This window comes from Lissotriton helveticus, chromosome 10 (genome assembly GCF_964261635.1).
Source record: "Lissotriton helveticus chromosome 10, aLisHel1.1, whole genome shotgun sequence".
Classification (NCBI taxonomy): domain Eukaryota; kingdom Metazoa; phylum Chordata; class Amphibia; order Caudata; family Salamandridae; genus Lissotriton; species Lissotriton helveticus.
In genome coordinates, this window is record NC_136071.1 from 197263008 (window position 1) to 197288739 (window position 25732).

The window sequence follows — 25732 nt, forward strand, 5'->3', positions numbered from 1 at the left end:
TATTGCTCTAGACACTTTGTACGTTGTTTTTATTTGTCCTAACTGGTCAGCCTTAAGATATAAGTGTGTTCGCCCTCTCTTTGTGCCTCCAAATTTTTATCAAGTGAGACCAGCCTTATTGTACCTGCAATTATCAGACTCACCTGAATTCTGCTGCTTTTTATTGCGGTTTCTGGCATGGGTATATTCTGCTAATTTGTGATCGTAATACAATGTCATTTTAATAATATGTTCTCTTGATACTGTGCCCTTCAAGATTACATACGCAAATTGTACAAAGATATTTATGAAGATGGTGATTAGATTAATGGATCTAGATGGCCCCCTTTATTTCCTACCACCATAGCTGACCCTAAAATTGAGGTGTTAGTTTGTTAGGTTTTATTAGGATGAGCCTCCTTGCAGTTCACTCACAACCACCTGTGTCTTATTATCAGATGTTTCTCATTTTGCTATTTTTAGATAATTGTAATGTATGTTGCTACTCATCTAGATTTTCAGAATGGGGCTTTTTATTCTTATATATGAATTTGTAGCATCTGGATATCCCATGTATTTACGAAAGATTTTTAACAGTTTTAATGATTTATACTGTGCTTTTATGATTGCTATTGAAAATCGAATAAATAAAATCTGACTGACTGATACATGGGGTATTGAATCACCATTTAGAAGAGACACCCACAACAATCCCCTTCCAAATAGTGGTTTACAAGCCATTCTAAACTAATTTTAGGAATCAGTAAAGTTTTACTAATTCCTAAAATAGATTCAGCACACAGGAAAAAGATTTCAGTGGTCGCAAACCCAACAATGTAGTGAATCACAGGGTTTCCAACTGTTAAAATGTCTCGTACATCTAGCCCTTAATTCCCAGAACCATCTTATAGGTAATAACTAAGCCCTATGGGCTCTATCGCATACATAGGGCAGTAAACCAAGGAGTAGACAAACAACACAATCTACGTTTCAGGCTTCCACAGACGCACTTGCTGTTCAGGAAAGTGTTGAAGAATCATCTCTTCAAGGAGCATCTCACCAATCATGGATAAAGAATCCCCCAGACCATATGCTTAACCAGCCTTTAAAAGAAGAATCTCCATCGTTCTCTTCAATAGTATGTGATCTCAAGCCATTATTACCCTCAAGTTTACATCATTCTGTTTCTACACAGCACAGTATAAATACCAATATGGGCCCTCATTACGAATGTCAGTTACCAGCCCATCGGAATAAGGAGATCTGTGGGAACACCCCGACCTGTTTATTTTGTCCTAGAGATTTTTATCAATAGGTGAACATCTGAGGCAAAATGTAGAATTGCAGGGGGTAATCAGACTCCGAATCACCAATTCCCCAGGAAATGTCTAATTTCTTAGTTTATCCTCATGGTCGAACTCGAAATGGGCCCTATTCACCCACTCCACTGAGTTACATGGTACCCCCAACTACTGGTAACTACAGGAGAGCCAGCCCATTTCCCGGGCCACTAGTCATGAGGGCTATATAACTAGTAATTGAGAGGAATTTGGCCACCTGAAACCAAGTGCTATTTTTCATACTCCATCCTGGCAAAGGTGCTATATTTGAGCTTTTGGTTGCCGCCTTCTCCTACAAATGTTTTAGACAAGTTCAGTATTGCCTTACCATTAAACTGGTCCTTAACCCTTGCATACATACAACATGATTACAGAAACTAACTATCCACTGCCTTTGTGGGCATTATTTTGGCTCAGTTGTCCCCCTCAGCCCTAACTGTTGTCCTTTATATTCAGTGCTGCAGCAAGGTGCTGGGATGAAATGAGACCACTGGGTCTGGAGAGTGCAGTACCACCAACCTGGGATGGGGAACTTCTCATCTTGCAAGTGCTCCCAATGCGCACAGACGAAGATCAAAGTGCTACTACGGCTCTGAGCTATGTGTGCCCTGTGTGCCCTGTGTTGGGACAAAAGTAATCTGCAGAACCTGAAAAAGCAGTGCTACACTAGCTAGCCATTTTCATCTAACCATTTTATGCGGACGTAGCCACTTAAGGCGCTCAACAATTCACCAGCAGCTATTCAACAACAGAGCCCAGCTCATTAGAAAGGAGGTACATCCAAACCCTGGGGATTTATTTATTTCCCCAGTTTTCTATAGCTCGAACAAGACCACAGGGGGTATCAGAGCGCTTTACAGATGGGTAGTTATGATGGTGCAAGAAATAATGAGATTAGCACACGGACAGCGAGGAAAGACCAACATCAGTTAAAACAATCCAACATTTGAATAAAGGCAAGAGTAGGAAAGCAAATCCTAGGGTGAAACTGAAGGTCTAACCAGGATTTCGTCAGAACAGAAATACTTGGACTTTCTTGCGGAGGAAGCCGAAGATCATAACAGAAGAGAACAGTACAGGGGCAAAACCATCCTAGTAGAATCACTAGAGAGAAGAGTGAGATAGCGAGACTTCAGGTCGGCTAGGGGACGAGCACAGGAATTTATGCTTCAGAATCCGTTTGACTTCCCTTTTGAAGGAGGCTGTGGAATTATTCAGTCTTATTCAGAAGGTAGGAAGTTCCAAATTCTGGGTGCAATACCTGAGAATGCTCGATTGTAAGTCTTCTTTTTATGGAATTTCTGAGGTTGAAGTAGTAAGGTGCTGGATCCCCCAGAGGATCTCGAGCCTCCAGAGAGCTCAAGTTTTTGTGCAAGGTATAACAGGCTGTTGAAGTGTAGAGGTTTGTGGTCATGCAAGCAATTTTTAGGTGAATCCTTGCTTTATACGGGAGCCAGTTGAGAGCTTTTAATTTGGGCAAGATAAGATAATAGCGTTTGGAGCCTGTAATGAGCCTTGACCCGGAATTGAGAGAGGCCTCAGGTGGAGCTATCTTCGATCTCGGAAGTCCGCAAAGGGTTGCACTGCCATAGTCCAGTTTAGAGATCACTAATGTTTGCACTGTGGTCTTGAGGTTGTTGTGTGGAATGAACAGTTTTATTTCCCTTAGGATGCTCAGATGGACGTTTGCTCCTTAAGTAAGAGCACTAATGTGATTCTGCATGTTTAGATGTTTGTTCAGTGTTATTCCGAGTGAGCTTGTGGAATCAATGATATTTAGAGTACAGTTGAGGGCTGTTGGTTGTTGCAACCATTTCGCAATGACTGGAGACTGCTTGTCAGGGACGATGAGGGGGAATGCAGTTTTGAGAGCATTCAATTTCAGATGATTGAGTGTCAGCCAACTTTGCGTTTCCTGAAGTACAGAGTTGAGAGATCTGATGTCCTCTGGGGAGGAAATTTTCATGAACAGTTGTGTGTTGACAGCATACATGTGATAATGGATGTTGGATAGTTTCAGGATTTCTGTTAGAGGCTCCATGAACAGATTGAAGAGAGTGGGAGAAAGAGTGGACCCCTGAGGAACCCCCAGTGAGCGGAGAGAGGTTTGACAGAGTCTTATTTACCTTCAGCATTTGGGATCTATTGTGTAGAAATGAGTAAAACCAGTTGAGCACTGTCCCTGATAGCCCCATCCTGTGCTCCAGTAGACCTGTGATGATATCGTGTTTGACTATCAAAAGCGGACGAGAGGTCGAGGAGGTTCGAAAGACATGACTCCTTCTGGTTCAGCATTCGTAGTGCATCATCTACAATGTGAGTAATAGCGGACTCCGTGCTATGCCCCTGTCTGAAGCCAGATTGGAATTCGTCTAGTATTTGGAATTGTTCAATATAGCTACATAGTTGGGTGCGAACGCATTTCTCAAGGAGCTTTGCTAGCGTAGGAATGGTGGAGATTGGACGAAAACTGTGGCGGTTAGTCTGGTCAGCAGTCGGTTTTTTAGGATGGGGGTGACCTGCCCTGACTTAAGGCAATCCAGGATTGACCCTTGGAGCAGTGAGGCGTTAACTATCTTCATCCAGATAGGGAGTATGGATGATCTTATGTCCTTGAAGAGGATCGGTTGTACGGGGTCGCTGAAATGGTTGGAAGGTTTCAGATTAGACAGAGTTTTTCGAATGGTGCTCTCATCCATGGGTTGGAATAAGCTCCAAGAGGCATTGTTTTTTGGGAGGGAGAATCAGCTGTTGTGAGGACAAATCCAGCCCATGGGATGGAGAGGTGGCATGAAGATTCTCACAGGCTGCCAGTAGTTCCTGTTCAATTTGTTGCTTTATCACTGAAGAAGGAAGCAAACTCTTCACAGTTTGGCTGCTGACAGGGTTCTAAGGAGGGGGGGATACCTTGGTTGTTAGATTGAAACTTGAGGAGTTCAAACTGTTTTTTTGGCTTTTTCTTTGCTTGATCTAGTTGTTCACTGAAATATCTAGCTTTAGAGCTTCTGATGCATTTGTTATATGGGTTTCCCAAAGCTCACAGCCGAGTAAAATGGTCCACGGAGGGTGAGGATCTCCAAATCCGTTCAGCTAGTCTTAGATTTCTTCTCTCCATATTTAGGCTCCCGTTATACCAAGGTTTGGAGATTTTGGCGGGCATTCTTTCCAGTTGTAGTGGTGCCATAGAGTCTAGTATGTTGGACATTGAGTGATTGTAGTGGTCTGTGAGGGTACCAACATCAGACATGTCCCGAGGAGAAGGCAGGATGCTGCCCATGTGGGAGGACAGGTCATATAGGTTAAAGTTTCTCATGTTTCTTTGCTAGAGTCTTGGTTTCTTTGGTGGTGATTTGATGGTTCTCACCGGTTCTAAGACAAGGAAGGAGATGCAATGATGATCCGTCCAGTCACATGGTCCGATAGATTCAAGTTGAATGGAGCTGCTCTTGCTAATGACCAGATCTAAAGTAGCTCCCTTGATGTGCATAGGCTATCACATATTTGGGTGAGGTTGAGGTCAGATATGAAGGATTTGAGGCATTTGACTGACAAGTCATTCCGGTCATTCCAGTGAAGATTAAAGTCTCCCAGGAAGATCTGGATGACAGGATCATCCACATTTGTCGAGATGATTTCCATGATCTGGTCTATAAAAGGGGGATTGTCTCCTGGACGGTGATAGAATGAGTGGAATTTGCAAGCATGCTTGCTGTTGGATGAGACCTCAAAACACATGTATTCGCAAGATGATAGGGAATCAGTAAGTAGTTGTCTAACTGATAGATTGGTACGATGAATACATGCTATTCCTCCCACAAGTCCACTCAGTCTATCAAGCCTGATTATGTTACAGTTAGGGGGCATTAGAATGTTGATTATTGGTGCAGAAGATTCGTTAAGCCAGGTTTCCGTCAGCACTAAAATGTCTGGATCATGTGCCAGGATAAGGGCAGCAATGTCTGCAGCATGTCGAACTGCTGATCTGTAGTTGAGAAGCATTCATTTAAGCTGGGGTTTGGGATCATCTGAGGAGAGAACAGTGGTGGGGACTATGGTGAGGTTGCTCTTATTTAAAGATCTAGCGCTATCCGTAGGTTCTCTAGACAGGTCAGAATGGATTATTTCAATTTGGCACATTTTATGTATGTTCACAGCAAATGATGGGTCAAAGGACCGAAGAAGAGTTCTAAAACTCAAGTCTAGGAGTGAGACTTTAACTATGGAAGGTTGGGAGGGGTCATTAGGGAAGGGTGATGTTTTCCATCCTAGAGGTGATGTCATAGTGGGTATGGTACATGCAGACAGCCTAGTCCCGGAATTCAAGGGATGAGTGTAGTTATGTGGGAAAGACTTCGTAGACCCCCTAGACTACTCAATACCTGACAGTTCCGATGTGAGGAGAAAGAGGTTTTGGACAACTGCCTTGAGTTGCTGAAGGGTAAGTGAGATATTATCTATCCTAGCTTCCAGTCTGGTGTGGGGACATGTTCCCGGTACTTGGGAACAGGAGCTTAGCGGAGGAGATGCATCACAGGGGGGAAGGTTAGAGAGGGTCGTAGACCAGATAGATATATGGGATGCATCATGCGGTGGTAGGGGAGGTACCTGGTTGTGAAGAAGTACCAAGGGTTTATGTGCCCCGTTGGTGGCCAGGTTAGGGAGGTAGGAAAGTGGAAGGGGGAAAGGTTAGAGAGGTTTAAAGTCGTAATAGATATATAGGATGCATCATACGGTGGTAAGGGAGGAGTCTGGTTGTGAAGAGGTACCTGGGGTTTATCCGTCATGTTATTGGCCTGGTTAGGTAGGTATGAAAGTGGGCGTGACACCGGTGTGGTGAGATGGAGAGCCGTGTGTACTATAGGCATGAGCGAGAAGGACGGGGAAGTAAGACAGGGATGGTTTGCCTCATTGGGTTCTGGACCTCTAACCCAGTAGTCTCAGGGGGTTGGCCATTCTGTTGGCAAATTGTGGAGGAGAGAGAGATGTGGTCTGACCTGTCTCTTGTCTTGGGAGAGTTGCTATTTAGTTCGCAGGTCTCTGTAGCGGAGCTCTGGAGGGGAGGGGAGGGGTAGGGTTGCTTGGGCTATTGAGGATGTGAGAGTACACCAGCTGAGACTTAAGGGGGTTGCTAGCAGGGGAAGGGGGATTCGGGGAGGGTGAAGGTTTGTACTTAGACAAAGTGTTCTTGATGTTGGGGAAGATGTTGTCGAAGATGCCCAGGTTGTGATCACATGATTGTATGAGGATGGTACCATTGTTGTACAGTAAGATGGTTGCATCGAGTTTGTAGAGGGAGAGGGGACAATGTAAGTCTAAGCCAGTGATAAGTCTTATTGGATGTGACGATTTTGAGCATTGAGTAGAAAGCCATCCTCCAGTTAGCCTGTCTTTTCGTGAAGAACACTTTACACATCTGAGCTCCAGTATAAACCTCTGAGAGCACGGCAGGTGATGCCACATGAGTTCCTTATTACTTTTAAGGAAGTGTAGCTGTGGCTGTTTGGGAAGAACAAAGGGTCAAATGGCCACATCCTCCCAAAAAGACCACACCTGCTTCTCATTGTATACTCCTGCAATGAAATATATTCAGACCCACTGACATTATGTGCAGGGGAGCACCAAATAATGGGCAGGATTGACTAAATTATGCAGCAAGAAACGGCAAATTATGAAGGATAAAGAGGCACATTTTTTTGATAGTTACTTCACTATTTTGTCATTTTTACGCATGATAATACTGTCTGGGCAAATAGTTCACCTCATTAGCACCAGTTTAACAACCAATACTGAAATAAGCAAATACAACAAGGCCATATAACCTTCGCGAAGGGCCTTCCACTGTGCGAACACGTGCTGCTGCATTTTTTCTGATCTGATTATGGTAGAATAATTTATTTGTTTAATCTGCGGATTATTCAGTAGATGATGGGCTATGCGGCAAATGTGGCAAATCCATAATGATGAGAAAAAAACAGTAGCTGCAGAATCGCATATTTCTAGTGGCACTAAACATAGTTGTAGGTTGGCAGGTATGGAAGGGGTAGGGGCACATGCAAAAATGAAGCTGGAAGATTTCTAATATGGTAGGCTAGATAGGTAAAGTAGGACATCTCAAAAGACAATCAAAACATATGTCAGGGTAAAAAGTGAAAACAGTGCATCAATTTGGTACTTAAAAATTCGGGACAGGCGTGATATAAAAACATATGAAATTATAGCTCACTCCAATTCCAATAGCTAGGTCCACAGGCCGGAGGGTTCTTCACCCTCTCTTTCATCTATTTTCAACCTCCTCAAGTTACATTGAGAGAAGTATAAGAAGGATTCTATTGCTCTAAAAACGTCCCATCTGAAAAAGCATGCAATGATGCGGAAAATAGGAAAAAATAAAGAACTATTATAGGGTCGCCAAAATAACATGGAATCACAATTTTGTGCTCGCAATGAATCATTTCAAGCTACTACAAACCAGACAGCTCAACATGATGGGAAAATCAGGGATGTTTCATGTAAGGTGGAGGACATTGAAAATTGTATGAGGTGGAATAACATATGGATATTGGGAATCCAAGAGGGTTATGAGGGCGATAATCCCAGTGGTTACATAGTCCATCTGTTCAAACAGCCGTTTCCTCAGCTTAGTTACTGGAACATTGACTGCAGGATTCAGTGTGCTATAGGTTTCCCTTTCGTAAGCCGTTCATGGATCGGCAGCTCAGTACCCTCATGCCACAATAATCTATGTAGGGATTTTTATTCTCAGGCAGCTTATATTTTAGCTGGGGCATCCGCGCAACCTGTTAAAGGCCTGTGGAGTTGAATTCTTCATAAGGTTGGATTTTTATCATGAAACTGTCGCATGCAGATGGCAATTATGAAAGACAGTTGGGTCTTTCTAGAAACTTGGCACCACCATTTCATTATTAGAGCCAGCTAACTTAACAATATGTCACAAGGGTCAGATTAACTATTGCCAAGATCCCGAAAAGGTCAATGATTTGCTAAAACTTTTCTTGACCTATGGGGGGGGGGGTTACCATATTTTTGGCTTTCTGTGGAGCTTGAGGGTTCAGTGTTGTTTCACACCTTATTCCCATGAGTTCTGATCTCTGGTGGGAGAGCTGGATAGGAACGGGTAAGGGTGGGGTAAGGCTGTGGATGGTTTGATCTTGCTGAGATGTGGGTGGAATAGGGTGGCTTGGGGTTGAGCTGGGGTTGGGTTCTGGTATGGCTTGGGCAAGATATTTTTTTTCAATCTCTAACTGTTAAAGTGGGAGTTCAGAGGTATAAGGGCAGAAAAGGAAACCAAACAGTATCTATTAAGGTGCATTGGATGTCATGCATGTGCTAATTATGTTCTTTGATTGGTTGCATTCTTGGTACACGTAACCAGGGGGTTAATATTCTTATTTGGAATTTCAATGGCAGGTATTCTGCCTTAAAGGGTAAATATATGGAGGAAGAACTCTCCACTTTAAACCCACATATTCTTTGTCTCCAAGAGACCCATCTTACCACTAGTGAGTGCCTCAAACTCCATGATTTGTGCTTGTATTTCCTCACTGCAGCTGGGATTGATGCTCCTAAATGAGGGGCCACCTTATTGGCTAAGAGTAAGGAGTGGGTCACACATTATGTCAAACTGGATCAGTGTGGTGTTGGCTGATTGCAGATATTGGTAATGGTAACCTACGTTTTACTATTTGTACAATATACGGCCTGAATATAGATGATCCAGTCGTATTTAACTTTTTACTTGTGGAGCCTGGTCTATAGCAGGCACCAATTATTATGTGTGGGGATTTTAATTTGACCATCCACTGATGGGTGGATTCAACAGCGGTGCCTATTTCAAGCCAGGGGTGTACAGTGGAGTCAGAGTGGCACTCAAACAAATCTTGGAGACTCAAGTTTGAGTGATGGCTGGTATGCTTGCCGGGGTGGCGGGGTGGACGGGGGTAAATGTGGTTTTAAGCATTATTCAACTCCACCCGGCACTTCATCTTGCATCAACATACTCTTGACTAGCCACAATATATTACCTGGTTTGACTATTAGAAATAATCCAAGGATTGTGTCAGGCAAGAATCCGGTGTCATTATTTGTGATGTCAAATAAACTCGTCGGTTCTGTTTCACCTTGTCAATGGACCTTCGATAGAAATGTGCTTAAGGGTCCAGTCAATATTAGTTTTATGGGTTAATGTCTGCAGAAGTATATTAATATTAATGCAAGTACTGACTGCCCTACAATTGAATGTGATACTCGGAAGGCTTTTGTTCATGGCCAAACCCTAAGTTACACTATTAGTAAGGATAGTACGGACCACTCCATTGATCCTAAAGCCCGATAATGGCCCGGGGAGGGGGGCCACATTGGCCCCCCTCCCTTTCATTTTTAGGTATGGCTCTGGGGAATTGGGTCCCCAAGATCAAACAAGGCTCAGGGATGGGGGCCGTGCAGACCCCTCCCCTTTATTTAAATAAGTGGCCCTGGGGGATGGGGTCCTCAATGACGATAATGGCTCTGGAAGGGGGGGCTACGCAGCCCTCCTCCTCTTTAGTTTTAGAAATAGCTTTGGAAGACGGGGTCCCCAGGGTCAAACAAGGCTCAGGGGGGGGGGGCTGCACAGCCCCCTCCTCTTCAATAAACAAAATAGGAAAGGTCCCTCTGTATGTGGTACTAACATTTTCAGAAATATTTATGTCTTCAAAATTTTTAGAGGCACCATAGTTTCCGTGACGGCTTTTCTGGATCTCTCTATTTAAAGTTTGGAATACCCGTCGGATGATTACGCTGTTTAAAATTTTGTACACTTGCATTTCCCAGCATAGTTCTCCCATGACATGCATTTGATTAATCCTTTTTACATTTCAAGTACATATTTTCACTGCTTGTACTCTCTTGACTAAGTACATCCAATGTGAGTCAATAACACTTTTATTAACATTTGATGATAGTCGCTTTTTCCAACATTATAACTGGGGATTTTAAAATCATATAATAATTATGTGTTTGTAATAACTATATCTTATAAATAGAATTAACATTTGAACGTGCTTTAAATTTGTAATATATGTTATACTTACAGATTTGATGTCCTTCTAATTTGTAAAGATTTTTGTTAAGATCTCAGAATTATTCTAATTTGCGCACCTCTGTACACAGTGTTCTCAACTCACTAGCTACACTATATTAACTATTACTCGCACCCTCACCATACACTGCTAATTACTCCACATATTACATTACTCATGACACATTCTATGCCATGACTAATAACATTACTGCAACATTTCAAATTACATCATCGATGCCAAAACTATGCATACAAGGCGCGAGTTACAGTTACTTAAGGGCGTTAGTTATAGTTAACGTAGTGTGGCTAGCAAGTTGACCACACTGTGCACGGACGTGCGTGAGTTATAATAATTTGGAGCTGGTGCATACATTATAAATTTAAGTTATAACTATCACTAGTATTTCTAATGTTTGTGTAGTTTATGTTTATTTTGTATAAAAAGAGTAAATATAATTTTCCTAACTATAACTGTCAACCTTTGTTTTTCTCACTGAATTTTAATGGTTTTTATTTTTTAATAAAAGAGTGCTTTAAACCGTAGAGTGTTGTGTGTTCGAGTGAAGTATTATAGAGTACAGTGGAGGACAGTGTTGTACAACAATGTAGTGTCATACTGTACAGTGGGGTATTGTAGAGTGGTGTAGTGTGGTAAAGAGTAAAGTGGCATACAGTGGGATGGTAGAGTGGAGTGGCATTCTGTGGAGTGGCATACAGTGGAGTGCCATAAAGCGGAGTGGCCTGGAGTCGAATAGCATAGAGTGGAGTGGCGTAAACTGCAGCATCATAGAATGGAGTGGTGTAGAGTGTATTAGCTTATAGTGGAGTGGTATAACCTCCAAAATGAGGTTGGGTTGGTACTACGAAATAAATGTACATACAAAAAAGACTACCTATCCATTGAAAATACTTAATAAACTTTCATAATTGCTTTCCTATGTTGGAATAAAATGCTATTAAATGTTTGCAAATGTTATCAAATTTGTAAAAAATGTACTAACAGTAACATAAAGAAAATATCATAAAAGGTACCAAGATAATTCTTCACAATTCTTTTTTCGGTTTCGAACCATCAAAGGAACAAACAAAAAAACGACCATATAATACATACAACAAATTTCGCTACATTCAATAACTTGCGATATAAATATAACAAATAAAAACAATACAATGCAATCGTAAAACTTGGCCTGAACAACCATTACAATATGATTTCATTACTAATGTTGTTTGATAACTAGTCGATCATGTTATAATCTTACGTCTGCAAAAATGTTTACATTTTCCCCAGGTCCCGATGGCTAAAATTCATTATGTATTGAAAAGTGTAAAGTTCAAAAAAGTGTTTTAATGAGAAATAGCCAATAAGTAAAAACTCTAAAACATGTATACGTGACGCAAAAATACTTAAAATTGTTTACTCAAGACAACACATGCACTGAGGATACTTGAATTTACAATATTTTCAAAAACTTCTGCTTGATCCAGATGTTAAACAAGAACCAGCTCACAAAAAAACCAGACCAGATGTATCAGTCATTAATATTCTTTTTGCCTCTCTAAAATGAAGTACCCCCAAGGACAAACAGATTGGGTGCAACCATTTTCTGCATGCACCACAATATTCAGGACATACAAACATCACATGATCAAGATCGAAGGGGCAAACAACCTATTCTAAATCTGAAAAACGAGCTCTTGGCCAGTGGTGGCATAATAATGTCCATGTCGTTTTCAAAAGCTGGTATAGGTTTAAATGCCAAGAACTGCTTGGTAAGGTTGCCAAGAGAGCCCCTACTTGTCTCTTGCCACACCAGGGACCAATAAGTCGATTTTAAAATCTGTTTATCTGCCCTACAAAGTACTTCCGACGAATCCCATATTCTGATCAAACCCAATTTTTTGCCCCAGTCATATACAAACCTTAACCACAGGATCTCCTTGGCGCGATCATCACATCGCTCAATTCAGGAGTAATCCAAAGATGAATCAAACATATTTATATGTATCAATTTACAGTATTTAAATATGTGTTTGTACAAAATATTGTTTGATAAAAAATATTGTGAACTAGTTAAAAAAGCTACAATATGTAAAAGAAAAATCAAATAAAAGTAAAATGTTTTGTTTAAAAAGTAAAAATATAAAAAAAATGCAAAACAATTTATTATAACAATGAATGTGAACATAATTGTAATGAAAATATAATAGAGAATAGAAATATGTAAAAATTATTAAAAGTAGTACTGCCTGACTTTAATGAGGTTATATTTACCATACCCACTCAAATAAACCATGTTTAATAAAAAAATAAACTCCAAAAGTAAACATATTTATTTATTGTAAAAACAATGTATTAAAAGAAATTAGAAATATTTTAAACGTACTATATTAATTATACAATTTAATTTAAATAAATTAATATTATTTACAATTTTAACAGAATTGCAAAATAATATTTTTAATTATGTAGCTTTAGAATACACTTTGTAATTTTTCTGAAAAAAAACCTTACACATTTATTTAAAAAAATAACAATTAGCATAAAAAGTAAACAATAGATCTCTAAAAAAACTTCTTAAAAATCATTTTTTTTATTTTACATTAATTTTACTTTAATTCTATTTTAAAACCTCTTTTAAAAAATAAAATAAAAAAACACAAAATATTATACATAGAATAACATTTTATGAACAAAAACTGAATATATAATATGGAATATTTCTTTAAAAATCTACACATTCTAAAGAAATCTCTTAATGAACATAAAATAATTCTAAATAATTACTTTTAAAACAAGTTTTCCAACAGATATAAAAAGAAACTAACATTACCTTGCCAAACACATCTTAAAACAATCCCTACCGTTTTCCCCTTTTAACTCTACATCCTGCCACTAAGAAAGAAAAAAGGTTAGGCGTGGCCAGCGGGCTGTAGATGGCGGATGGTGTTTGCTGAGCTCCGATTTCATAACCCGTATTCCGGCATTATCCTGTGAGAGGAAGCCAGCCGGGCGGCTCCCAAGTGCTGGCGGTGATAGCGGCTAGGGATAGTCATTTCTTGTCTCCTTTGGCACTTCGTAATGAGGGAGAGACAGAATCGCCAGAGCGGATCTGCTTTTGGTACTCCTGCTACTGCTTGACTGAGCACTGAGGAGCCACACAAGGTGAGGGAGAGAAGTGGTGCCAGCTGGCAGCCCTGTAAGTCTTGGGTGAGTGCAGGTGGGATGCAATACTCCAGAAAAGTGTCCAGCCTATTTCTGGACCTGGTGAAGTCTGCGAATGAGCCTTGCTCCTGAAATGAGAGGGCTCTAGGGGGCTGGGTAGTCCCTTGGCCTTACGGGATGGTGCGGTTGAACTTCCCTTTGACTCCCAGGATGTGGAGTGACATCTCCCTCTCCTTGCTGGAGGAATTACACTGCTGTTACACACTTGTACATGCTGCCGAAATAGCAGGCCTTCTCTGTGGGCCCGCACACATCTCCCACCTCATGTGCACTGATTAACGTGACATATTTGAGCATCATTGGTGGGTGTTATAGTGCCACTCTTGCTTGTGGCACTAACCAAGCACTGTCAATCATACCATCACTGTCAATCATACCTTCTGCATCACTTTGTGCCCCCTCTCGGGCAGGGACAAGCAACAGCCCTCATAGGGCAAAACAAGACCATTTGCCAGGCCTGGCAGTGTGTCAGATGGGAAGACCCTAAATAGGCATCAGCGGCCAGCAGGTGAGCCTCCCCTGGACCCTACGTCAACGTCATTGATTCTACAGGAGATACAAGAGTCCTGCACATCCTGGAAGAGAAAAATCAGGGAGCTGAGCCTTGATCTCTCTCAGTTCTGACAAGATCTGAAAAACTCAATTGACAGCATAAATGAGGAAGAGTGTCAGAGGCTAAGGTCTCTATCAAATGATTCTGGACAACACTTACAGGACTCAAGAAAGTAATTTGCCAACTAGAGGCCCGTCTGGAGGATGCTGAAGGGCGTTTACACCGGAGCAATATCAGGATCTTTGGCATTGCGAAGGCATCTGAGGGCCCATCGCCTACAAAATCCATCCCCACGTGGTTGAAATTCTGTGTCCCAGCGGATGAAGTGGATAAAGTATCAGTCTTTCTGCTTGAGAGTGCTCACAGGTCACTGGCCCAACGCCTGCCACCAAGAGAGCCACCACAACCTATAGTCACTTGTATTTTTAACGTTGTGGACTGCGGACTGGATACAGTAATAAATTTCACCGCCAGGAATCTCTAAAACGTACCTAGACACATCACTACTGTACACTATTGTCACCAAGTTGGAAGGCTCTGTGCCAAAAACAGGACCTACTTTAAACTACTTGCCCTAGTTTTCAAAATGGTAATCAACCTCATGCCAGCTTTGCTCAGCTAACCATTATCTTTTACTCAATCCCAAACCTCCATGAGCAATGTCAAAATTCTAGTCGTTTAACCAGCTTGGACATCAGCACCATTTTCACCTCCCTTTGCCCCTGTTGCCATGTGCTTATGCCAATCATATCCCCACGTAAATATACAAGCTGTAAGATATATTAATGTACATAAAGTCTTCTAATGTATGCATTGTCTTGTATCTCCACTCACTTATCAACCCTAGTAAGATCATCCTGTTTATGATCTACAATAAACTGTTCGCTTTTTACCTCTGCACTACAAAATATGATGCTATGTAGAGCAATTCTAGCCGACAATCTCTTGCTACTGTTCTAAAGAGACAATGAAATAAATAAGGCTGCTTGATTCAAAAGCTGAAGAAGTGATAAGGGTTTCTTGCAGCAAGACTCAATACATTTTTCTGACTTTTACATGTGTGAGGAAGTTTATATTTTAGTGAAGTCACCTTTATCACCAGCAAATGAGTTAATGGGTGCACACATTTTGTTGTCCGAAGATATTGACATAAGTTACTCAGAAAGTGGCTTCTTCTAGGCTTTCTTGGTCTTTTAGAGGATTTAGCACTAAATTCTAAACACTGTCTGAAGTAGGGTAAGGAGGGAAAGCTGAAACAAACTGCAGGATACCAATGGACTAAAACTTTTATTAGTGTTACTAGAACCCGCTGGTTCTCATCAATAAGGATGACAACAACTTTCGTCAGGAGGGGCTCCAAACCACACAAGTGAGCAAACAAAGGGGAACAGGGGAAGGCTGTGCACTGATTTAGGGAAAGAGGGCCATGGGCACATATGATGCATGTCTGTACATCTATTACCAGCCGTTCAGTGCTATGATTGAATAGCTGATGACCTTGCTAATAAGTGACACGGCACCCAAATGTGGAGGATGGAAGAAAGCTACAAAGTATTAGTGGTTTCCAGGTAGCACAATTTAATAGCTTCTCTGCATTGGGGGAAATATGGTCTTACACATCGGATCCCCCATGCAAATACAAAAAAGTCAGTTTTCACCTAATTCAATCGTAACATTCTTGCAAGTGATTCTATAGTTTTGACTCATGTTTGAGAAGATTGTTGCGTGAGCTCTTTTTTCAAAGATCATTTTACTAAAGATGCTCTCAAGTAAGGGGAGACTGAGGAAGGTCTCTGTCTTCTCCACCAGTGTGAACAAAAGCAGGTCCTTCCAGTTAATTGCTTATGAGAGGAATCCTAAACTATTATTGACTTTCATATGGATACCCACATACAACTTCTGACTGAAAAGAAGAGTACGGTTTGGAAAACAGCACATTTCAGATTTTGGAAAGTTCAATAACATAACTAACTAGAATCGAAGTAGTTTCAGAATGTAAAAAAGCTATACTGATGTGTGCTTGGTCTGTTTGCACCTCAATATTTTAATGCAGTTGCAATGTGGTGTGAAGCTGAATTTGCCCGCATGGTAAGCATATATCACAAGGCCATACAACAGTCTTCCTCAATAGAGGCACTTTTCAGATATAAAGTTAGAATTTGTTGCTGAGGCCACACACAACAGACCATATATTTAAAAGAGGCTTCAATAAGGTCAAGAATAAGGATTAGAAACACAAGATATGAGGAAATTATCTCAATGCAAAATACGTGATTCTTCTGCACTAGTATCCCTGTTTTAGTCAAAATAGCCTAAGATTTCTTTAAACCGACCAACTAAGTAGGAATTGGGTGATTTCACTCAAACAGCTTTCTGAAAAGCAGCTTAATCGCACATTACTGCATATATAGTAAATGAGCAACAGCAATATGAAATTCCTAAAACTTGGTACCAAATTTGCATGAAAATGTACCAGATATAGTAACTCTTTTAATCTTTCATTCTTTATTCGTGATATTTCACTTTGTCAGTGTTGAATGCTACGAATGGGAAACAAACCAAAAGCACAGTGATCTTTCAGTTGCTACAACTGAAGCAATTTAGAAAGTGAAACCTCGACTACACAAAACAGAAGGTGGAACATATTAATATTAAATTAAAGATACAAAAAATATTGAGCCGTGTCACGTGTCATTCTATTCAATTATTTTCTTATTTATTTATACAACTTTCAAGAAGAACTATGTGCATGTATACTGCCATGTATTTATAGTTATAGAATTATAAAGCATACTTTGAACTTTCCAAACATATGAAGATCAATTTGGGTTGACAAATGAGACACTTTCTAAACATATGTTGAACTGCCTGGGACACAATGGCTTTTCAAGAAGAGGAAATAAAAATGAAATTAACCTATTCCGAGTCTCTTGTAAGTGCAGATAATGATCATTGTAAAGAATGGCCTAACGTGAAACAAAAGTCGAAGAATAGAATAAAATGGAATATGAAGTCATTAAGCATTTCCTACAGGGTGGGTTCCTACTCAAGAAAGTAGCTAAAACATGTGGTCTCTTTAAAAATATGATAAAAGTTAATTTTAGATGCTGCTCAGTTTTACCTCTTGCAGGAGTTAGATTTGTGATTAAATATTCTAGCACTCCTTTCGAAACTTTTCGATCTCTTGTACCTAGTCTGTCTGAGCTGCACTATCTGCTGTGAATATCCAGACTGTATCTTGCTCATTTTCGTGCATCAGTTGCCAGATAATGACTGGAGAAGGCCAGATCCACGCTATGATTGGTTGGTTCAATGTTCACGATTTTAAACTAAACTCCCCCTCCTCTCCAGAACGGCCACAACCTTGTTAATAAGTCAGACTCCAGTATAGGATTTAGCTTTGCCAAATTCTATAGTGATCTGTCATTAAGAATGATTTTTGAGAGTAGCCATAAAAGACTGGGCACTTTGAGAGTAGTAATGTCCAATTAGTTACTGGTAATCTTCATTACTCCTTGTCCAGTTGTCCTTGTCCCATCTTGTAACTAAGTGGAGTTGACCATCTCCGCGACAGAAAAAAAGAACAGGAGCATGCTGGGATACCCAACCCACTCCCTCCCACTGGGAGTAAATAAGCGGTACCAGCCCAGCATGCAGCCTGAAAATACCAAGCCAACAACCGGAAAGCCGGCCGCCAGGAAGGGAGGGGCATAAGGAATGGGACGAGAACAACGGGACCAGGAGTAATGAAGATTACCGGTAAGTAATAGGACATTACCCCCAAGTCCCTCCTGCCCTCGTCCCATTCCGTAACTAAGTGGAGAATACCAAAGCAGACAACCTGGACTTTCTGGACTCCCACCAACGCCAGGGGCACCAGACCGAAAAGCGGCACCCCACAGGAGCAAAAGGAGCCCACAAGAAAGGAGAAAAACGCAGGCAGGAGCACACAACCAACCACTCCCCCAACCAAGCGGACAGAGCGGAGACCCCAAAACCAGCAGGGGATGACCAGCAAAAAGGCACAGGAACCCCCCAGCAAGCCTGAAGGAGGCCCTACACACAGAGCCAAGTCCCAAGGGAACAACCAGAGGGGTCAAAACAAAGCCCCACCACCCTGAACGACCAAAGGGGGCCCAGGAGAAACGGAAGCACCCCAACGAAGCAACTGAGCCAGGAAGGACAACCGTCCAGGGAAAAACCGCCAAAGGCGAAACCCACGGCCCCAGGCACCACCAGGCAGCCACCCAACCAGGGACCAAACAGGCCAAACCAGGCCAAGAGCAGAGGAGAACAGGTCGCACAGTGCAGCAGGGCCGAAGGCCCAGGAAGGAACACAGCAGAGCCAAGACAGAGAATGAACAGCCCCCAAACACAGGGAAGAAGGAGACCCAAAGGCACAGGAACCACAGAGGACCACACCAAAAAGCGAGGAGAAGGAAGACAAAACCGAAGAAGCACGTCAAAGCAAGGGAGCAAGGAAAGATACGACCAACCACAGGACCAACCCTAACTCACCAGGGGAAGCCACCAGCAAAGCCGCAAAGACCAAAGAGGGCAGAACCGGACAAGAAAACAGGCACCAACCCAGAGGAACAGTCAGGAGAAACAGGGAACCAGGAGGCCCAGAAACACACAGAAGGCCCATGCCACAAGGCAGGAACGACCAGCAGCCAAACCCAGCCAAGACACCGAAGAGCCGCAGGAACAAAAAGTCCGCCACACCGGGAGAAGAACCGGGGGCACAGGAACCAGCCAAGCGTCGGGCCCGAGGCACACCGCCAAAGCAGGAGACACTGGGACACGAAACCCAGCAACCCGCCCAACGGAAGCCAGGGAGAGCAAAGAAGCGCAGCCCTAAGTGGACCTGGGCAAAACCAGGGCACAACCAAGACAAAAACAGGGGCCAAACACAGAACCGGGGAAACCAAACAGGAAAGGACAGAAGACCACTCCAGGACCGAGAACACCAGGGCCAGAACCACCGGGCACCAAGAGGCCAAAAGAACGCCAAAAGCCCAAGAGAATGAGCGGCCAGGGAAGGGCCCAAGCAGGGACCAAAAGAGAACCCCATAGCAACCAAGGGCCCCACAGCACAAAGCCCGACCCAGCCAAGCCGAGAGACTCAGCTGCGACCCACACGCACAAGCGAACGGGAGGCCAAACACAGGGACTGCAAGGGCAAACCCAACAGAGGCAGAGCCCAGGCCCCAAAGCACACCGGAACAACCCAGGCACCAGAAACCAAAGGAGAAGAGCCGGGAGAAGCCAGAGGTGCACCACCAACCAAGGGCACGGGAACAGACTCAAACAAGGGGAGAACGAATACCCCAGAGCCAACAAGACAGCAAGGGCCACAGACACCACAGGCCGCAAGCAGCCCGCACGGGAGCGAGAAAATCGCACAGGCCCAATGACAAGCCCTCAAAATGAAAATGCCAGAGCCCCAGACCCAAGGCAATTCCTAACGCAACCCCAAGGTGGAAAGAGAGAAGCGGGAAGCAGCAAAACAGCCCACACACGGTAGGAAAGACCGACACCCAACAACCACAAAGCAGGGAAATGGCACAGCAGACCGGGCGGGGCACAGGAGCCGAGCACCCGAGGAACAAGGGGCCACCCAAGGAAGACCAATGATACCCAGCCACCACAAGAGACAAAGGGAGCGGCAGGCGAGATGCAAAGCTCAAAGCGCAACAAGCCACCAAGAGAAACACAAGAGGGGAGAAGGAAACCACAACCGGCAACCAAACCCCAGCAGGCATCAGAACCGGCAGCAGACGAGAAGCCAGCCCAGCCAACTCCAGCCAGACCCCACCAGGGGCATAACCAGCACCGCCCCGGCTCCAACAGCCCAACAAGGCCAAGGGCCCACCATGACAGAGGGAGGGCACAATAGCACCCCCGCTTCCACCCACGGAAACCAAGGGGGAGGACCCAGCGAGCCCGCTGAAGGGCAAGAAGAAACCAGACACCCTGAGCACGGGCTAAGCAAAAGCACCCAGAAGGATGCAAGAAGCGCCCAACAGAGAAAACCGCAGGTAGGCACCCAGACAGGCATGCACCAGGCCCGAACCCACAGAAGGGCAGGAACCAATGGGCAGAAGGGCAGCAGGCAGCCGAAGGAAGCCCAAGAATAGCAAGGCCCCAGGACCCGAAAAAAAGGCAAAAAACGCCCGACAAGCTGCCAGTGACGACCAGAGCAGGCCACAGTAACAGGCAAACCCCGGCGGACCCAGAACCACTCACCAACTAGGGCCGAACAGGGAGAACAGAAGTCGCGGGGCAGGACGGCCGGAGGCCCAGAGGACAGAGCAAAGAAGCCACAAAAAGAAGCCAAGAATCCCAGTGAGAGATCGCACCAAAGCGAGCCACGGCCCAGCAGCTGACACCACACCACGGACAAACCAGGGCCGACGTGGCCGAACCACAGAGCGGGCAGCAGGAGGAACAGAAGCCAAGGCCGCAGGCCAGCACAGCAGGAAAGCACAGCAAGCAAGAAGCCACCAGGCGGCATGCACCAGGGGGACAGGCCAACAGCAGTCCCACAGAGACCGACCCCCAGCCCAGACGCCAATCAGCAACAAGCGCCGAGCAAGCGAAAAGCCAGAAGGCTTGGGAACACACATGGAGGAAGCCCACCGAAGGACCAGCCCCAGGCAGAACCCACAACAAAAGGTAGCGACACAGGGGAAACCACGGCCCAAGACAGGACAGAAGACCCACAGAGAAGGCAGGGGAGTCAAAGGCGCAGGCCGCCGAAGGTCTGCGAGGACCCCGGGAGCAGGGGGCATAGAACCTGGCCGGAGACAACCAGGGCCCCGGTCATAGACAGCACTCGAACCTACGCCTCACGCAACCAGCAAAGCACAGAGGGACAGTACGCAGGAACAGGAGCCTGCAAAGAAAGCCCAAACAGGAATCCACCAGCACCTGGAGGGACCTGAGGATGACGGGATACACCGGCACCTGAAAGAAAGCAAGGAACCCACATGGCAAGGCCGCAGGGAGACCAGCCGTGACCAGCGCAATGTGGAAGAGTGCATGTAAGAGGCCCCAGGTGCAACCCCAACAACTCCTGGAGGCTCAGCCACCCAACTAGGCATCCCCCAGAAGGCCATCCTGCCAACATCCCAAACAATAGAAGAGGGCATGTGGAAGACACACCACACCATGGACGTAATGTGCCATACCTGGAAAAAAATGGAACCGCTACGCAGTACTTACCAAGGGGCCTGAAAGAGCGCACCACAAGCTCATTGCCCCCCCAATTGCCAGCCCAGGCGCCATCCAGGAAACCAGCACCCGACAGAGAAGCCGGCCGAAAACGGCCTCCGATGCCACAGTAAGGCCCGCCCTGCACCATCTGAACAACAGCAGGGGCGCCAGGAAGAAGAGGAGGCCGGCGGGATACAAAATGCCAGGCAGGGAGTCCAGGAGCATCGCCCAGCAAAGCCCCAGGACCCGCCAACCAGCTACAGTAGCGAGGTCCCCCAGACCGGCCAAGCCATAGGGATATGCGCACTGCAACCCGGAAGAGACCGAGAGGAACGGCCCCCCAGCCGCAAAGGGCCGGTTGGCAATCAATGCGACTCCTGGCAAGCACGGCAGGCCAGAAGAACGCAGTAAGAGGACGGCGAGGACAGCCCAGCAGCCCGACAAAAAGTCCAGCAAAGAATCCCAGCAGGTAAATCCAAACATGTCTCATCCTGTCGGAAGACAGAAAAAAAGAACAGGCTGCATGCTGGGCTGGTACCGCTTATGTACCCCCAGTGGGAGGGAGTGGGTTGGGTATCCCAGCATGCTCCTGTTATTTTTTCTGTCGCGGAGATGGTCATCTCCACTTAATTACGGAATGGGACGAGGGCATGAGGGACCTGGGGGTAATAAAAGTCTAGGCCCTTAAATAGGAGCCTTCTTTCTTCACATAAAATATTATCATTCTAGTAGCTCATAGTAATTGCTAGAAATCTATCCAGGCACGAAATACAATCCTAGTCAGGGTAAGTCAGATACAAACTTGAAATTAACCTGTGCTCACCGTCTGCTAGCTTGGCACAAAGCAGGCAGGCCTATCTTAAGAAGCAACATGTAAAGTGTTTGTGCAACTCAACAGACAGTAACACAATGAAAACACCACAAAAAGACTCCACATCAGTTTAAAAAAATAGATCTGATGTTTATAAGTAAAACAAGACCAGAACGACAAAAATCCAATTAGTACAAGTCGAAACATGAATTTTTGAAGATTAAAAGGAAAAATAGCGATTGAAGCAATACACGCCTGTGGGGGTTAACAGGACGCTCTGGACCGGGGCAAAGTCAAGAGTTCAGGCCAACCGCAATCCAGTGCTGGCCAGAGGCAGGAGCCACGCAAGGCCCGCTGAACAAAGTACTTTGATCCTGGTCGCAACAGCGAGATTTGGCATGCAGCTGAGTTATGTGGTGGTGTCTATTCCGCAGTCGAGGGGATGCGTTGATTTTCTTAACGTTGTGGTGGCGATGCACCCGTTCCGATGCCAATGTACTGAGCCGAGAGACGTTGGTTCTGTAGAATATGTGACGGGTTTCTCCACGCACTCGAGGGGATACGTCAAACTTCCTACACTGCAGTGGTGGAGATGCAGCGGTTCCAATGCATCGGTTCATTAGGTAAAGTGCTGGTTCTGAGTGCGATGGCCGATTCTGCTCCTGCAATAGGGTCGATGCACCGGTTCTACTACACGCAGACTAGAGATGCATCGATTTTACTGTAGCAAGCACCTGGGTCCACTTCTAATGGACCAGGCACAGGATCAGATGATGAGACTTTGATATTGCTGAGCCTCAGGAAGCAGGAGACAAGCCAACAAGGCCTTGGAGCTCACTCTGGGGTTAAGGAAGAGTCTTGCTCTCCCATTGGGTGAAACAGCAGGAGGGCTTTCAGCATGAATTGTTCACGTTTACATGTCGATGTTGAAGCCTGGTTGGGCACGCAGAAGGCAGTTGAAAATTACATGAAATAAAGAACTTCAGTGGCATCACGCTGTCCTCGTTATGATTACGATATATTGGATTCCTTTTTGGATTCATTTTTGAAAAAAGAATTTTGTGAAACTACTGGTTTAATGTGGAGTACGACTAGTTAACTTGTTTATCTTGAGGATCAGGTCCTACATTTCGCAGTGCAACTGATCGGCGCGCCAGACACGTGCCTTTTTTAATTACTTATCGTAACCCGTGAAATTCGGGATAGTTCACGGAATCTGTTTGCACGCAATTATTGAGTGAGATAATGAATCAGTTCAAGGAAAGGAGTGCATTCTGCTTCAAACAAAACTTTTTGCAACTTTCTAAAAGTGGCATTTCTAAAATAGTAATGTTAAATCCAACTTTGCCTGCAAAGAGGATTTATCATTACCATTCCAATGACATGAAACTTGACAGGGCAACTACCTCTTTCACAATCAGGAATTACAGCTTAAAAGTCTAAAAATGAATTACGAACGTTAACCTATGAGAGGAGTAGGCCTCACAGTAATGAACAACAAATGTAGGTATTTTTCACTACCAGGACATGCAAAGTAAAAAGTACAAGCTCTACCTTTTATTTACACCGCCCCCTGCCCTATGGGCTACCTAGGGGTGACTCATGTGTAATAAAACGAGAGTTTAAGGCTTGGCAAGGGGTTTTAAATGCCAAGTCGACATGTCAATAAAATTGCACATATAGGCTCTGCAGTGGCAGACCTGAGACATGCTTAAAGGGCTACTTGTGTGGGTGGCACAATCAGTGCTGCAGGCCCACTAGTAGCATTCAATGTACTGGCCCTGGGCACATGTATAATAAAAACAAGGGATAGAATGACAGCCATAATTGTAGCTTGACAGATATAAATGAGATAATAAAATTACTATGTGTGACTGTACAAAATAATAGAAATAGAAGAACCATAATTGTAAATCCCCTGAAGTCTCCAGTTTTAGAATTAGGACCTAGGATGGTAGCTACATAACAGCCATAAAATAAACAAATGAACAAGAACTGGATGGAAAATACCACACAAGCCCCAGTTAACAGGCAATTAAGATCAATTAGACTCGCAGCATGATATCAACTGTTTATCACAGCCTGGGACAACACAAATATGACAAAATAACAGAAATACCACTGAAAAATTCCAATATCCCTCAACTTTGTGCATCTCCGTGTTTGGTTGTATTTAGCAATTAGAGGTGTAAAATACAGCCACCTCCAAAGAAAAGCAAATTACAAATGTCTCATAGGTTTTACCTTGATAAATATCTTGAAATGGCCTGGATTCTCAATCGTAGGCTAAAAATACATATTCAAAATAGAATCAAGTTCAGTACGTATCTTTTAATTTCGTTTGAAATATTGATTGGCCATTTTAGTTGTCCCCTTCTTCTTTGAAGGCATGCTTCCTTGCATTTACTAAAAGTACACTGAATAGTTTCCCTGATATAAGTCTGTCTAGTCTTAAGTCTGCTTGTCACTGAGGTCATTTACACTGCCAAAGAAAAGGTGGCAAATCTCAACCTGTGGAGGTAGAACATAGGTCTGATAAGGCTCATATTTCTAAAGGAAATGGTACTTAACAGGAAACCAAAGGGAAAACCCTGCAAAAATGAACAAAGGCAGCAGTCAGATTGTACAGAAAGGGACTAATATGAGCCAAAAAACATTGCTTAACATCGTACAACGTAACATGTAATTACCTCAAAACACTTTTGCCTGTAAGCCTCCCTTAGCATTTCATCCATTCCTGGAAGGAGAATTGGAAATATAAAGGTTTCCAGATATTCTCGAGTGGGACCTGGAAAATGAATGTTTTAGGTTAAACATACTTAAAGCTCAACTTTTTGTACTCAAAGAAAAAGAAACATTTAACAATAATCAAATTTGTCAGGAAAGGATACACTGCCAACTTAAACATTCACTTATAAAGACATTGTCAGAATACTTTCTGTAAAAGTCTAAATATGCAACAGAAAAAATTGTAACTCCTGAGTCGCCGTAGAATACATATAAGACCCATACATGTGAACCAAATTAAAGACCCTGCCAAAAAATAGAACATCTGAACTTGGTATTAAACCCAGTGTACAAACCAACTTCCAAGACCTCACCATTATGAGAGCACATGATACGCAGAAAACAAATCTCGTACATTTTGGCTTAGAGCCCAAGTTCTCCTAGTTCATAGGACTTTTAAAAATGTCCAACTGTTGTGTATCCTTTAATTGCGGTGTGAGGATGAGAAACTTACAAACTATGCTCATATGATGAAAAGGGTTCCAGCATGCACAGTTCGGTCACAAGGTGCTGAAAGACCCGGCACTCTGAGCCAGAATGATATCACCCATGCTTGCCTTACATCATTTCTGAATTATGAAAGCAACAAAATTCATCTTTTTCATAGCAGAACCATCAGTCCTATAGCAGAACCAGGTATGATGGGAAGTCAGCTGTAAGAAATTGGGTTGTTGGTTGACTGGGGTGTAAGCCCTGGTCAAGCAACAACCAAAATCCTTGTTAGGGTAACGCATAAGCA

The 25732-nt window shown here is 43.7% G+C and overlaps 2 protein-coding genes across 4 annotated transcripts in view; one reads left to right on the forward strand and one right to left on the reverse strand.

The window, feature by feature from the left end:
* IQCK (IQ motif containing K) overlaps nt 1–25732 on the reverse strand; it is a 632757-nt gene that overhangs the window by 434588 nt on the left and 172437 nt on the right. For all 3 annotated transcript variants that reach the window (XM_078665098.1, XM_078665097.1, XM_078665096.1), the window contains exon 8: nt 24897–24994. In XM_078665098.1, the coding sequence (XP_078521224.1) occupies nt 24897–24994 (98 nt within the window). The remainder of the gene's footprint in view (nt 1–24896; nt 24995–25732) is intronic.
* The window catches only part of KNOP1 (lysine rich nucleolar protein 1), a 386483-nt gene that overhangs the window by 114500 nt on the left and 246251 nt on the right, over nt 1–25732 (forward strand). The gene's annotated exons all lie outside the window — the stretch shown is intronic.